This window comes from Vombatus ursinus, unplaced genomic scaffold (assembly GCF_900497805.2).
Source record: "Vombatus ursinus unplaced genomic scaffold, bare-nosed wombat genome assembly UNPS02010320.1, whole genome shotgun sequence".
In the NCBI taxonomy this organism is placed as follows: domain Eukaryota; kingdom Metazoa; phylum Chordata; class Mammalia; order Diprotodontia; family Vombatidae; genus Vombatus; species Vombatus ursinus.
Genome location: NW_020950098.1, coordinates 38,202 through 54,387, shown reverse-complemented (window position 1 = coordinate 54,387; position 16,186 = coordinate 38,202). Strand labels below are relative to the sequence as shown.

The window sequence follows — 16,186 nt, the reverse complement described above, 5'->3', positions numbered from 1 at the left end:
AAAATATGATGTTTTTGGCCTATACAACTTCATAAGCCCATAAACTTGTTGAGTTTTGTTAATCCAGTTCACTGCCCATTGGACTCCTTCATTCAGAGACTTAAAATCAAATGATTATGGAATTTATTTTGTACATAATGAAGCAAAAACAATACTTAGCCCAATTTATTCATCTCTAATCCTTTCCCACTGATTGCCTTGCCACTTGTTTGTGTGCAGCTGGGGAGAATCCACTCACACTCATGGGAAAGGAACAAGGGTAGGGGCATACCCTCTCCACCTGAGACTTATGATCCAAAGAAAAATCTACATTCTCCCTAACTAGCACAACAGGGTTTATGATCAGTGCAAGTTTCATTAACATAGGATCATTTCTGCTGATTGCTTCAGATCCCTATCTCTGTTCTCTGATGGAGAACTCTCCTGGCTGTGCTGGCCTTCACTTGTGCTATACATTCCATGCCCTGATATTGAGCCAGGCTGAGTTTGAATGGTATTTGATAGGCAATAAGTACTCATTATGAGACTCATGTCAATAGTCTAATACAACAAGAATTGTTTAGATTCGTGCAACCTAGATCTTAGATGCAATTTATCTTAATTTATTCAGAAAGTTGGGATTTAGCTGAGACTTGAAGGAAGTCAAAGAAGCTAGGAGGCAAAATGAGGAGGGAGAGAGTTCCTGGCATGGGGGAGAGCCAGAGAAAATGTGTGCAGCTGAGGGATGGAGTGTCATGTTCAAGGCACAGTTAGGAGACCCATGTCACTGGATGGTAGAGTACATAGGAGTGTAAGAAGTAACAGGACTGGAAAGGCGGGTTTGGTCCAGCTTGTAAAAGACTTTAAATGACCAACAGGCATACTGAGTGAGGTCAGAATGTCTTTTTTGAATTCATTCATCACATTTGGCCCTACATTCTACTGAGCTCATTTGTAAGAAGAGATTGCTTGGAACCAAGTAACAACAAATTAAAAATGCATGGACCAAAACATCCAAAATATGAGAATTGATATATCAATAGGGATTAGACCAGTCGAATAAGATATAATCCATTGAGCAATCTTGTGGACGTGGTGAATCCCAGTATCAACTTGCCTAGAGTGATTTACATACACACAACATGAAGTATTTAGTAGCATACATACTCCTCCTTCAACAGCTAGTAGCTTCGTGTTTGAAACACATCAGTCCTTAACCGGAAGCTCCAGCTCCGCTCTTGGGCCCCGAGCCCCTCCGTTCTCTGGGCTCCGCTCACCCCTTGGATCACCAGCGTGGGGCGGAGGAGATGTCTCGAGTCCTTCAGTCTGGGGGCGGCGCGGCCTGAGTTCTGGAGCCTCCGCCACGGGTCCCGCCGCGCCAGCGCTGACCGAGGAGGACATGGCCGAAGTAAAGAAAGATGCTTTAGAAAATCTGAGGGTGTATTTATGTGAAAAAAAATCATAGCTGAGAGACATGTTGATCACCTACGTGCAAAGAAAACACTCACTAGAGAGGACGCTGAAGAAATTGAAAAAAGAGCTGGTAAGCTGTTGGACTACTTACAGGAAAACCCTAAGGCACTTGACACTCTGGTTGAATCTATTCGACGAGAGAAAACACAGAGCTTCCTGATAGAGAAGATCACAGATGAAGCGCTGAAGCTAAAGACGGTCAAACTTGAGCACCCGAAAGGACTGCACCATAGCTATATGCCTCTCCCACCTGGAGCAACAAATGGTCTGTCTAGATTAGATTCTAATGAGTGCAATTTCTCTGACAAGCTGAAAGACGGAGATGCCACTGTTGTCTACCAAACAACAGGAGAGTGCAGCAGAGCCTCCTTTTATTCCAACAATACTTCGTTGAATTTACCTGTTGTAGATGTAGGCAGAACCGAAAATAGGGTCTTCTCCTCAACTCCCCTTCCCGGACCTGGAGACCCTGGGGAACCTCCTCTCCCACTAGAAGCACAGTCAGAAGAAGAAGGAAACTCTGCTGATATGATTCTTCCCTTAAGATCACTTTCTTTTTGCCAACAATGACAGCTTACCACTTCTTTTAAAAGTTACTTCAGAAATATTTTAAAGGCTTATAAAACTTTAAGAAAACAGTTACCGTAAATGCCTACTAACAACTTATTGTAGTATTTTTAATATAGTTTTATCATGCTATATAAATGGAGTATTAATGCATTTTTAGGGAATTAAATATAAAGCACATTTTGATTATGTATACTATTGTTTACTTGTCTTCCTTTTTCATTGTAAGAGTTTTAGTTTGCTGTTTTTTGTTTTTGTTTTTTAATATTATTTCAATTGAATTTTTGCAGCTGGGGACAATTTCTTCATAATGTGACCAACTGGGTTGGATTTGCTGTACTAAGACAATGTTTATCTTAGGATGTGTGCTGTAAGTGGTCAGGCCCTACCTAGTAGTTCTCACCAACTTTTTAGACTTCTCTCAGTAGAATTTTCAGAGTTTAGAAGTTGGCTCTTCCATAAATGAATGTGTTGCTGGCTGGTGAAGCTCCTGTTCACCAGCATTAATGTAGGTCTTGCCCAAAGGGCAGCGTGGGAAAGGACACGATCCTTCCTTAATGTATATAATGCCTCTACCTTCTGATCTTACCTAATGTGCCAATATCTCAATTTGATCAGATAAGCTCATCATCAGTGACTTTAATGCCTTCCTCAAGACACTCAAATGTTTTTAGATTTTTTATTATTTCTAAGAAAAAACTATTTTGTAACATACTAATCATTAATATGTCATGGAAGTATTTTATGTTTTTAGTTTTTATACTTTCAGTCACTCCAGGTTGTTGTCTGGAGTGTAGATAAAATCTTAGAACAAATTATTTTCTTACAGAAATTCAGTTTTATTGAACATTGCTTGAAATAAGTGGGGCATTTGCTGACAATCTTGTCATGTGGTCTTGTCATTTATTGTAATTCAATGTCATCTCCATTACTCATTTATGTCACAATTTAGCTCATGTAATTAAATCTGTTATTCTTTACTTATCAATTCCAGATCTAAGACTTTTCTTAACCATGTTGAGTTTACAGTAAATAAGTGGTAGAAGTACATCAATCCTTGGATTCACCAACCCCAGAGTGTATGTTCCATAACTAATGTAGGAACCAAGACAAGTATAGGACAGCATATTTCTTTTGACAGTCTGAGGGTTGGGCTGTTTCATACACAAAGATAGTATGATGTCCACACAAAAAAGTATATCTTTTAGGGGCACAAACCGAATAACGTGAATGAAGGCTGTTCTTTAGCATAGAGACCACATGCTGAGACCAAGAAGTACTATAGCTACGTTGGGATACATAATAAGGGTGAAGGGGTGTTTTCAACAGATGATTTAAAGTCTTCCATGAGGGAGGAGGTTTATATGGCTTTGGTATGTAAAAAACATTGTTATAACTTTCTCCTTGATATAAAACAGTAACATTGGGAAGCCAATATGAGCAATTATTATGTAGATACATACAAACACTCATCTTGTTAAAGGCTACCCTATTAGTCGTACAAGAGATACATGCAATATGAGGGATATTTTCTGGAAAAGCAGTAAGATTATCAAAAGTAACACACGTATAAGTAAAGGGACCTACCATTGCTTGCATATCTATATTTATAAGTACAGGACGATAATGCTTACTAAGATTATATGTAATATTGTAGAAAGAAGCTCCAGAAACAAAATAAGGGGAATCTATGATAGCATCCCATATGAGTTCCACTAATAATGGCAAGGTAGCATACACGAAGCTGTAAAACATAAGAGAAACAGTGTTATTGGTGCCTTGTGCAATACTTTTGGCAGCCTATCACTAGGGTGTCATTTTACCCAAAGTTCATGAGGAACAAAATGTAACGTGAGAGTATGCTTGTTTTAGATGCCAAAATACATAACAATTGAAGAATAATTAAACAATAAATAATAATAATATCATATAAAGGTTGAAGAGAGACATGATCCGAGGGCTGGGGTGTGAGCACCAGTACCCCATCATTCCTCCCTCAAATAAATGGGACCCAAAATCTTTTAGAGTAAGAGATGTAGGTCTTGGCTTCTGAAACTGCTTCCTGCCTAGAATGGACGGAGAGCTGTCCCTGCCTCTTGAGGTCCTGTTCAAGTGGTTGGCTCTTCAGCCAGTGCTCAGAACTTAGCTGACTTCAAGTCCAGAGGGTGATGGGTCATGGTCTCAGACAAAGGGTGATGTCCAGCCTGAGTGGTCATTTGCAAGTGGAAGGCACTGAGCCTAGAGGACACAAATCTGGCAAGGAGGCTAAGCGAACAAAGGTCAAAAAGGAGTAGGAGGAAAATAACCAGAAGCGGGGTAAATATGGGCTGGCATCCTTCCTGATAGGGCCATCTCAAACTCGATTGAGCTATTATTTTTTCAAATCAAGCTACATAATTTTCCTTTCTTCTAAAATACTGTCAAACTTCCTCACGCTCAGCATACTTAAGCCATCTGAAACTGTCACAAAGGTACGCAAAGCAACTTTCTAGGGACAGGTAGAGCTTGGATGTTGCCCATTTGTCCCCAAACCTTCTTGTCTCCTTCCATATTTTCAATCAAACCTTTATTCATCTCTCCAAATCTCTTGAACTCATCAAGCAGACTGCTTAACTTTCCTTTATATTTCAACCATAAGACAAGATAACTTGTAAGTTATCACTCTTCATTAACATAACAGCATTGCTTTAAGCAAAAGAGGTTCCTGACTTTAACCTCACAAATAAATAGACACACATCTTTGTTTCACAAGCTTATTTATCCTTTTCTAATAATATTCACTCTGAAAGAAAGAGATACTTTAGAAATTGAATCTTCTACATAACACAAGTTTAAATACTAATTTTAACTCTTGTTTAGGCTATGGAATGACTACAAATTCAGATCAAAAGAGCAAGATCTCACATACTTACATTGTGCTCATTTCTCTTACTGACCACTTGCTCTGATCATAGAAATTTGCTATAAAAGAAAAAAAGCAGAGACATGTGACATACGAAATATGACAGGGTAGAACGTCCTTAGCTCTGTTTGAGTTCAGATGTCACGGTTCTCCAACCATGCAGTATCAATTCCACCTGATAGCCAGAATCAGGAATAGTCAGGTGGGAAACACTTTTTTTCAAAGGAACACAATGGGGAAACTGAGCCAGGAGGATCCCATTCTAGATTGAAGCTAAGATTGTCCTCCTGGCTTTTTCCCAGATGCAGACCTCTACCTGTTAACAGTACAGGATCACATTCCCTCTGAGTAGCTTGTGACAGTTCTCTCAGATACTGATTTAATGCAGACAACTATATCCAAATTCAAACTCAAAACAAAATTAATTAGGGTCCCAAGAGCCTTTTACCTCAAACAGCGAGTTTCACTAATCACAGCTTAGAGCCAGATATAGTTATTTTTACTCTCATGGAGTTGTAATAAGCAATAAAAATTTATCAGGACTCATATACATAAAAGATTCCATTTAACATCTTTCCTTTACAAATTTAAACTTGTCTTGGTGTAAAAGCTAATCATTAGAATTCCTTTCTATCTATTGTACATACACTTGCAAATTCTAAGCAAGACAGGTTCATTGTTTAGGAATTCCATAACTCAAACAAGTTATTTTCCCAGGGCTGATGACCTTGCCCACACAGTTGGTTCCTGGGGTCCTTGGTAAGCTTACAAAATAAGGGGAATTGACATGGACCCCAAGGAGGGGCTGATCCTGGTGCCCCTACCCACCAATCCCCATTCCCCAATGAATGGGCAAAACAATCCAGATAAGGCTTTCTCTCAATCCCCTCCTTTACACACACAGTAATCAATTAACAATGTTAGGTTTTAGCATTAAAACAGTAACTCCAAATAACTTGGTTAATAATCTTACAACTTTCATAAGTGATGGCCAAATTGTTTTAGCTATAACCTCTTTAACTACAGGCAAAGGTGGAAATACCTGGTTTGCTAAATAGCAATTATAAAACATTGTAAGACAAGGTTAGCAAGACTGATAAAATAATATACTTGGTTTTACACGATTTTTTTTAAACCATTGTTTAATTTTTTCAGTTCATACTTTAATAGCATCTAAGTTATCAAAAGTTGCTTGACATAACTGATACAAAAGCTTACCAATTTAAAACAATATTAGATGTTTAAAACTTGAAAGAAACACATTACCAATCAGGTGACTCCAATACTGTTGAATGCATTTCCAAATTACCTTACATAGAAAATTCGGTATCTCATCATCATAGGCATAGTATACTGGTCATATCTGATTAAAGAACTAATAATAATAATAATAATTAACATTTATAGCACCTGCCCTCTGCCAGTCATTGTGTTAGGCACCTTCCAATCATGTGAAGTATATTGAGGTAACTTGCTTAATGTTACCCACTTAGCAAATTTCAGGTCCATACATTTTTCCCAATTTGCCTTAGTGTCAAACAGTATAATAAATTCTAACTTATTTTAGGCATCAAATTAGAAGTGACACATTTCATTTAAAATACAACCAGAATGAATTCAATTACCTTTTGGTTGTGTTCTGGTACACAAAAACTTTTTTCTTTTACGTGAGGCAGGAAAGATTAAGTACTAGTCAACCTGCCTCTCCTTGATCTGAGGAGAAAAGTTTCTCTCTCTTTCTTTCTTGCCTCTTCCTCCACATTCAAAACTTGGCCAGTTAGAATGTAGAGGGAGAGAGAGAATTTTTTAAATTTACAATTGAATTTATAATTTTTTACAATTTACAAGTTTACAATTTTTACAATTTTCCAAAAGTTACCAAACCGTTACTCTCAAACCCTCCGTCCACAGAGTTTGGGTAAATAGATTATGCATTTCTTTTTACCCGTACTCCTCTCATTTCTACATGCTTAAACTTTCTTGCCTTTCCTTCCATCTATTTATCCCTCTGGTGGACTTTGAATAAAGTCCCCTTTTACCAATCATATAACCTAAATAATAAAGTATCCCTGTCTCTCTCTCTCTCTCTCTCTCTCTCTCTCTCTCTCTCTCTCTCTCCCTCTTTCATCCACCCATTCCTCTGAGGCTGCTGTAATCAGGGAGTGAGGGAGAGAGGGAGAAAAGAGAAAGCTGCCTTTTAAATCTTACAGGGTATTAGATTACACACAGACACTCACTCACACCACACAGAGACATTAACACTGAACAAATACAGACAGAGCAACACACACACACACACACACACACACACACACACACACACAAAACATGACAGGGAGAATCCAAAAGCTCAGAGAGACTTTTCAGAAATCCCTTACACAAATCAGACATTTTTTTTCTGCTGGAGTTTTTTTTTTCCCACTAGTTTGTCCTTTTGCTAGTGCATGAGCTGATGGGCAGCCAGGAGAGCCCAGCCTCTTTGGCAAACTGTCAAATGATCTCCCCCTCCCCCTTCTTAAAGAGATACTCTCTAAACAGTGTAAAACATCCACAGGTTATGCTTTCTTCAATTTGCCTTCCCAATATTCACAAGGGCCTGTTCCCGCAGCCCATTCCTTATCTAAGAAGGCATAAAACACATCTTCCCACCCTGGAATGTTGTCAGTCAACAGGGCTGTTTTCCTTGAGAACAATGGCATCTCAAAACCAATCCTGTTCATGATGTTCCCAAAAAATGTGTTGCCTAGCAGCCTTATTTAATGCAGTTTAAATTAGTTTTGGTTCAGATTGGTTTAGAAATGACAGAGTCTCAAGTTTGATTTACATGTAAGTATATAGTAAAAGTATTTGTCATTAAGATAGTAAAATAAGATTAAGATTAGTAAGTAGAATAGAATAAGAGTTAGTAAGTCCCAATAGGTAACAATAACATACTTAAGTCTCAATGGGCATCCAACCTTGTCACAATCAACCATCACCATCACAGCAACCATCTACATCTGGATCACATGGGCTGGAGTCCTGGTTTTCAGCCTCCAGAGTCCCAATAAGAAAATCCCTTGCTACACATCTGCACCTTGGGGGAGACTCCAAAGATAAAGTTGGGCAACCTGCTTTTAGTAGTTCCTTCTATCAAAGAAGACAATTAGCCAAAAAATGCGTGATCTGGGGGAAAGGAGCTGCTCTCTTCAGGCAACTAGGTGACACAGTGGATAGAGCACTTACCCTGGATTCAGGAGGACCTGAGTTCAAATCCGGCCTCTTACTAGCTGTGTGACCATGGGCAAGTCACATAACCCCATTGCTTAGCCAAGAAAAAAGAAAAAAAAAAAGAAAGGAGCTGCTCTCAAAACTATCCTTGAGAGTATTCCTGTTTATGAATGTCTGTTTCCAGGATGGGTAGCCAGCCCTTCCGTGGAGGAAATACCATAAACAGTCCTTCAATGTCTAGCTAGGACTAAGATTAATAGGGAAAAAAAGAGTCAGGGTCAAGTTGCAGGCAAGGTCAGAATATCTTTTTTAAGTTCATTCATCACATCACCCTCCATGTCAGAGGCCCCAGCAAGCTCTGTGAGGACACACACTAAGAAACAGCCACTGGGTCACTAGTTTTGGTCTCTAAGAAGCCAACAATCCTTGCAGGAACAGCTTCAGCAGAGGGAGTGCCAGGATCAGAATGCAGATTGTATGAGGTGGAAGAGTAGAAAAGTGGTGGGAAAGTAGAGGCAACACAAAATAGATTCGAGCTGAAAAACATTTCTGCAAGGTTCAGTCCAACCTTTTCATTTCAAAGATGGAACAACATACACACTCATTTGTGTATAGAAATCTATTTTACCCTGCAGAAAAGTAGAAGGCAAAGGGGATAAGAGGAGAGAGGTGTGATAGAAAGGAGGGCAGATTGGTGGAGGGAGTAGACAGAAGCAAAACACATTTTGAGGAGGGACAGGGTGAAAGAAGAGAGAGAAGAGAATAAACGAGGTGGGGATTGGATGGAGGGAAGTACAGTTAGCAATAGTAACTTTGAAAAACATCTGAAGCAAATTTCTCTGATAAAGGCTCCATTTCTCAAACATATAGAGACCTGAGTCACATTTATAAGAGTAAGAGCCATTCCCCAACTGATAAATGATCAAAATATATGGACAGTTTTCAGATGAAGTAACCAAAACTATCTATAACCATTTGTAAAAATACTTTAACTCACTATTGATTGGAGAAATGCAAATTAAAATAATTCTGAGGTACTACCTCATACCTAATAGATTGGCTAATAGAACAGAAAAGGAAAATGACAAATGGTGGAGGAGATGTGGGAAAAATGTGGCATTAATGCACTGATGGTGGAATTGTGAATTGATTCAACCATTCTGTAGAGAAATGTGGAACTAGGCCCAAAGGGCTATAAAACCATGCATACCCTTTGACCTAGCAATACTACTATTAGTTCTGCAAGCAAAAAAGATAAAAAAAAACAAACCAAAAAGGAAAAGGACTTATATGTGCAAAAGTATTTATAGCAGCCTGTGAGGGAAACTGAGGAAGATCTTCCCCAGCCCCTTTGTGAAACCCTTTGTGAGCCCCTTTATGTCATGACCTGACATAAAGAATGTACAGTGAAGTTAACATGCATGGCCAAGGTTATCATGGAGATGAAACATTAAGTAAACAACAAACTATGTTACCTGGGAAAGCAATTCTGATCTCAAGGAACATTTTTCTTGAGAGAGGTTTGTAACTCTCCAAGGACCTGATCACTCCTTGGAGACTTACACAACAAACAGGTATTTGGGGCCCTGATCAAGCTCTCACCTTTCTTAGAATGTGTGTGTATCCAGGACCTGAGCTCACCAAGGATATGTACACAAAGCAAAATATTAAGGTTGTTTTTCCCTAATTTACATAGATATAAAAGGGACATCTGAAAGGGGGTTCTTTGGAATTCTTTTATGTCAGAGATAGGGACACCGATTCTCTGTTGTTGTTCAAGGGTGGAACTCGTGCATGGTCCTTGTTGTTTAAGAGCAGGACGCTGCTCTTTCAGCCTCCTGATCAGACCTCTTGATCTTTTCCAGTCTCCCCTGTCTCGTAGGTATTTGAGCTTGCCTGGTCAGTGAGTGTGTATCTTTTCTTTTCTTATTCCTCCTTTTCTTGATTTTGATTAATACTTATTGCATTGAATGTTATTCTTGTCTTTATATGCTTGTGTTGCCTTAATCATTATTAATCATTGTAAAATAAATGTGATCGTTAAGTTTATACTGAGTACGTGTCATTATGTCTTAAGATCCAAACCTAAAGTGAAAGTACTTCTCAGTCTGTAATCCTTTCGATTACACAGCCTCTGCTGGCAAGACCTTCAGCTATTGAGAAATCATTTGTGTTGTTCAGTCATTTCAGATGTGTCTGATTCTTGGTGACCCCCTTTTGGAGTTTTCTTGGTGAAGATAGTAAAGTGGTTTGCGATTTCTTTCTCCAGATCACTTTAGAGCTAAGCAAATAAGTAAGTGTGTGAGGTCAGATTTGAGCTCAGGAAGATGAGTCTTCCAGATTCTAGGTATGGCACTTTATCAGCTGCACCACATATATCCAATGTCTTAGGCAATCAGTCAACAAGCATTCATCAAGTACCTACTAAAGGCAAGGCATTGTGTAAAGTGCTGGGCAAAAGAAAGTCTCTGTTTTCAAGGAGTTCCGAGTCTAATGGGACAGACAGCATGCAAACACTTATGTTCAAACAAAATATATATACAGGATAAATTGGTGAGGATTAAGAGATGAAAGGTAATACCTTTCAGAGGAGTCAAGAAAAGCATCCTTAGAAGGTGGAATTTTATATGCAGCTTGAAGGAAACCAGGAGGTGGAGATGAGCATGGAGAGTATTGTAAATGTGGGGGACAGCCAGTGAAAATGTCCAAAGTCAAGAGATAGAGTGTCTTGTTGAAGGGAGAGCAGAGGCAAATGTAAATGGACCACAGAATATGTTGGGCCAAGGTTTAAAAAAACAAAACAAAACTGGAAAATTAGGAAGGAGCCAGGTTGTGAAGGGGCTAGAATACCACACAGATAATTTTATATATGATTTTAAAAGTAAAAGCAAGCCATTGGGTTTATAGAATGTGGTTGGTGTGAAGTGACATTTGAAAAATGAGAAGAAGGTTGACTGGAGTAGGGAGAGACTTGAGGCAGGGAAAGAAAATTGGATAATAGTTCAGGTGTGCAGTGATGAAGGACTATGTGGGGTTGGGGGAAGGTGACAGTATCAGAAAAGAGGTGGGGGAGTATACCATTGAAAGTTATGTTGGCTCACTGATCCATTGTTCCCAGCACAAATTGTCAATCAGTGTTGGTGGAGGTTCCATTGGGAAAGGCAAAGGGAAGCCAAGTCCACCTTCTCCCTTTACCTGAGATGGACGGGCTCAGCCTGTTTGGCTGACATTGACCTATCTGAATTGCCTTCACGCATTATTACCTTTCCCAATTAAAGTTGGCCTCACCTTGAAGCCATCACTGATCTCCAGGGATGTGTAGCTACCTTGACCAACTTTAATAAAGTCCATTAATTCTCCTTGTCCTTAGTTTAGCCTTAGTTTATATATCGACCCATTGCTCCTAGCTCTGCTATCATTACAGAGGCTGAAAAATCTAATCTATCTCTTCTTGATGACTGTAATTCTCATATTTAATGATTATAAAACATTTCAAAGCCAAATATAAAGTACTTATTAATTGTTTTACCATATTGCAATATCCAAGCTTCTGTTCCACTCCATGAGTAATTATAATAACTGATATTTATACAGTGATTTAACTTTATGAGTTGCTTCACATAGATTATTTCAGATGAAGTGAATAAAAGTATCAAAGTTGTTAAAAATGTCAGTAGATTTTGGATTCTAGCAGAGGTTGTATGACTATTGATCACTTGGTTGCAGAGAATATTACAGTTGAATATAGGTTGGGAATGGTTTGATTTCCATTTCAGCTCTGAAATTCTATGATTTTTGACTCTTTTGTGTTTTATATATGTGGATCATGATTGTCCTTGGCTTTCACCTGTTAAATATTTCTGTGATCCTCTGACTTTGAATTGTGATTAGCCTTGAGGAAGGTGAATTTTAGCCTATTATTTGAACCTGATTTTCCTATATTACACTTTTATTCACTGGGAAATCAGATGCATTAATGTTAGGTAAGGCTGGTGTAACACTAGGCAACCAGAAGCTATCTCCCCTCTCCTCACCCTAATTGGACTTTGGAATAGAGAGAAAGTTGTCATGCCATGCCATCTACTATGTCTTCTGCCCTTAGGGGAAGTGGGAAAATGTAGCCGTATATCAATATTGATTTCCACATAGATATGGTGTGGAGGAAGGAAGAGGAATTTAAGAAAGAAGTTAAATACTAAGGTACATCTCATCCCAAACAGTTTAACTACACAGGCAACATGAAGGTAGTCCTTCATCTAGGGTTCATTTTCCTCACCAAGGCCGTCCATGGTAAGAAAATGGAAAGGTGTGAATTTGTAAAAAGAATACATCAGCTACATGTGGATAAACTCCATGATTTTTTCCTGATCTCCTGTTGATATCGACAGACACTAGAAGGGGGAGGCTAACAATGGGGGTGACAGCTTGAAAGGAATGCACTATTTGTTCTTATATTTTCAGTTTTTAGGTGTTAATATAATTTGAAAGAAAAATTCTCAGTTTGTAAATATCACCATGATGACTCAGCAGCCAAATTTTCATGAGGAAGATGACAGGGGTGGTGATAGGGAATTCAAGCCTCATTTAATTTAAAATTTGACCTAATATCTCCTTCTAAACCATTGTCCTAAATTAGCATGTTTATTTCCCTATGGGTTTTCATAATCTGAGTTCACATTTTATGTTAGGTCCTTAACCATGCTCCCATGCCCTACCCATTGCAACTTCCCCCACTTCAACACTCACTGAAGTCTTAAAAGATTGATGAACTGAAGGATTTTCCCTGCTGTTGATGCAGTCACTTAGAGAAGGTGACACCTCTTAGGAAAGACTTCAAGGTTTTTGGACAAGAGCCAGAAATTCTGGCCAAAAAGACCCTTCTGCCTCAGAGCACAGCACATCAGGAGTGCTCCTGCCCTCCAGTGTTAAGGGACACTAGCTGGCGATGATGGTTTCCATCTCTGTCTAACAGCTTTGGAGGTAAAATTCCAAATTGTTCACCAGAATTATGCAGACAGTTTTCCTCATATTGAGCCAGCCTTGCATTTCTGGTATAAATCTGCCCTGATCATAGTGCATGACCTTTCTGATATATTGCTATAATCTCCTTGCTGGCATGAGCAACAGATAGTGAGTATGATGAGTCAGGACACAGAACAACTTGTTCAAGGAAGAGCAAAGATGTCAATGTCTAGGAATGGAAGAATATAGGGTGGGGGGCTGAGAGGATATCAGTGATCAAGAGGATTACATCAATTCAGGTGAATGGGTTTTACTGGATAAATATGATTGGATATGAAATAATCACTATTAAAATAAATCATTCACAGGGGTGTGCTTGGTAGAAGCATTGAGTAATTTGAACACCACAGCTACACACTACAGCCCTAAAGATCAAAGCACCGATTATGGGATATTTCAGATCAATAGTCGCTACTGGTGTGATGATGGCAAGACACCAAATTCATTGAATAGGTGTGGAGTCAATTGCTCAGGTAAGAGCAACCTTATGGATTGAGGGTATAATGACACTGCTCCAAAAGGTAAATAGCTATGCAGATTAAAGCCTTACAGAAGAGAAGAAGCTTCAGAAAGCTAATAAGAAAGTCCTCATTTCTAATTAACTTTCCAGTTCCTGCCTCGTCATTCCTAAGATAAAATAGGCTATCTTTTCTTAGGAGAGTCATTTCTTAGTCCTTTCGACTGGAATGTAATCAATCAGATGGAATGGACACAACCCTTCAAATTTTCTTTTCATTTTAGGTAGCTAACTATGCTAGGTTCCTCTAATAAATGCCCTTAGGTTAGGGAAAGCCTGTAATGGCAATTTCATCAATTGAGGCAGATCCCATTAGTCCACATTATAGAATCATAGATGTAGATGAGATCTCAGAAGCCATCTAGTTCATCACCCATATTTCAGAGATGGTTAAAGTGAGGTCCAGCGAAGTCTAGTGATTTGTCCAAGGTCATACAAGGAGGAGGAAGTGTCCAATGTGAGGTTTGAATTTGGGTCTTTAGCTCCAGAATCTCTAAGACATGTAGCTATGCTGCTTCTAGCCCTGACTGTTTTCTGTGACCAGTGAGCTGTTATGACTTTCTAAGCTGTTGTTCTGTGTCATTTTGGTGCACTGACTAGAAGTCAGGGATTAGTGGCAAGGAGACCTGGGTTTAAACCCCTCATCTGTCATGATTTGACAGCTGAGTGATTGTGTTCCAGTCACTTCATTCTGACAGTTCCCTAGTTTTTTCTCATCATAGCTTGTTTTAAGGATGACTTAACCCCATAATAATAACAATAGTAATAATTCAGTGCCCTTTTTAGTTTGAAAGAAAAAATAATGAAAAAAAATTTACATTTTTGCCTGACTTTGTTTCTGATTTTTTAGTAGATGACCTTCAACGTGCTGTCATGGACCCTGCCCCCTGGGCCTGGAGTCAAGACACTTGGCTTTAAGTTCTGATATTAACATTGACTACGTGTTTGACTATGGATGATTCACATCTCCTCTCATTCTTCTCATCTGAAAAATGGCAATAACTGCCTGCTTCCAATGGTTATGGAGAGAAAAGCATTTTTTTTATTTTCATTTTTTTTGAGGCAATTGGGGTTAAGTGACTTGCCCAGGGTCACACAGCTAGTAAATGTTAAGTGTTTGTTCTGAGGCTGAATTTGAACTCAGGTCCTCCTTACTTCTGGGCTGGTGCCCTATCCACTGTGCTACCTAGCTGCCCCAAGAAAAGAACTTTCTAAGCCTTGATAGAAATTCCAGTCAGTTTGATTCAAGTGTTGTGTTCCACTTAAGTCTAAAAGGAAATAAATGAGAGAACAGATCTTTCTCTACTGCAGTCCCATTTATCTGACATTTAGTAGAAGAATCTTACAGTATTGTTTTTCCTGCCTGAACAAGTCAGATTGGTTCTTTTAGATAACAAGAACTTGAAACTTGCTTGTGTCTACTTCCTTTTCTCTTTTAGAACTTCTGGAAGATGACCTCGTTAAAGCAGTAAACTGTGCAGTGAAGGTTGGAGGTTTACTGGCATGGTATGTTTTAATTCGTTATAAATAATAATTCACATCTTTCAGTGACGGGCAAGTTCAGTGTGAGAGGATGTTCAAAGATAAAATAAAGTCAATTCTTTTGTGTATTACATAACATCAACTGGGTTGGTAGAGTACATTCATATTAACAATCATTTTTTAAACAATACTCAATAGCACTACCTCTCCTAATAAGAATCCTAGGGTTGTGTGATGCTGCTTTCCTAATTGCACAGAAGGACATTTTATCATAGTAATAATTATTGAACAAGGAAGTGCAATGTTGGAATTGCCCACAAGGAGGCCCTCTACATGAGCCACCAATCAAGTGACTTTTTAAGTCCTTTTTTTTTGGGCGCTCCTGGAGATAGTCCTTTGCTAAGAAGCTGCAGTATTCATTCTGGTCACCAGAGGGGGCTGAAGGAGAAGATGTTGAGGCTACACTGCCCACACTCTAGTCATACTCAAAGCAGCTAGTATTGAGGTCATGCTGGCAGGGTTCAAAACGGTGTGAAATGAAATATTGTTCAAAACGTTAAAATATGATGTTTTGGGCTATTGAATGTCATGAGCCCCCAAACTTTCGAGTTTTTAAATCTAGTTCACTGCCCATTATACTCCTTCATTCAGAGACTTAAAATAAAATGATTATGTAGTTTATTTCATACAGAATTAAGCAAAAAATACCTAGCCCAATTTATTCATCTCCAATCCTTTCCAATTGATTACCTTGTCACATAAATGTGTGCAGCTGTGGGGAATCCCACTCACACTCATCAGAAAAGAACAAGGGTAGGGGCATTCCCTCTCCATCTGAGAATCATGATTCAAAGAAAAATCCACTTTCTCCCTCACTAGCACAACAGGGTTTATGATCAGTGCAAGTTTCATTAACATAGGATCATTTCTCCTGAGTGCTTTTGATCTCTATCTCTATTCTCTGATGGAGACCTTTCCTGGATTCCACTTATGGTGCTATATATCCCATGCCCATGTAGTTTCTTTATGGACCC

At 38.8% G+C, this 16,186-nt stretch overlaps 1 protein-coding gene and 1 pseudogene across 1 annotated transcript; both read left to right on the top strand.

Moving 5' to 3' along the window:
* LOC114037345 overlaps positions 1 to 2,022 on the top strand; it is a 43,103-nt pseudogene extending 41,081 nt beyond the window's left edge.
* A 10,347-nt stretch (positions 2,023 to 12,369) lies between these two features.
* LOC114037343 (lysozyme C-like) lies at positions 12,370 to 15,650 on the top strand. Its single transcript, XM_027854180.1, has 4 exons — positions 12,370 to 12,505; positions 13,462 to 13,626; positions 15,110 to 15,176; positions 15,545 to 15,650. Exons 1-4 carry the CDS (start codon positions 12,370 to 12,372, stop codon positions 15,648 to 15,650), a joined length of 474 nt encoding a protein of 157 aa, XP_027709981.1.
* The last annotated feature ends 536 nt before the right edge of the window (positions 15,651 to 16,186 follow it).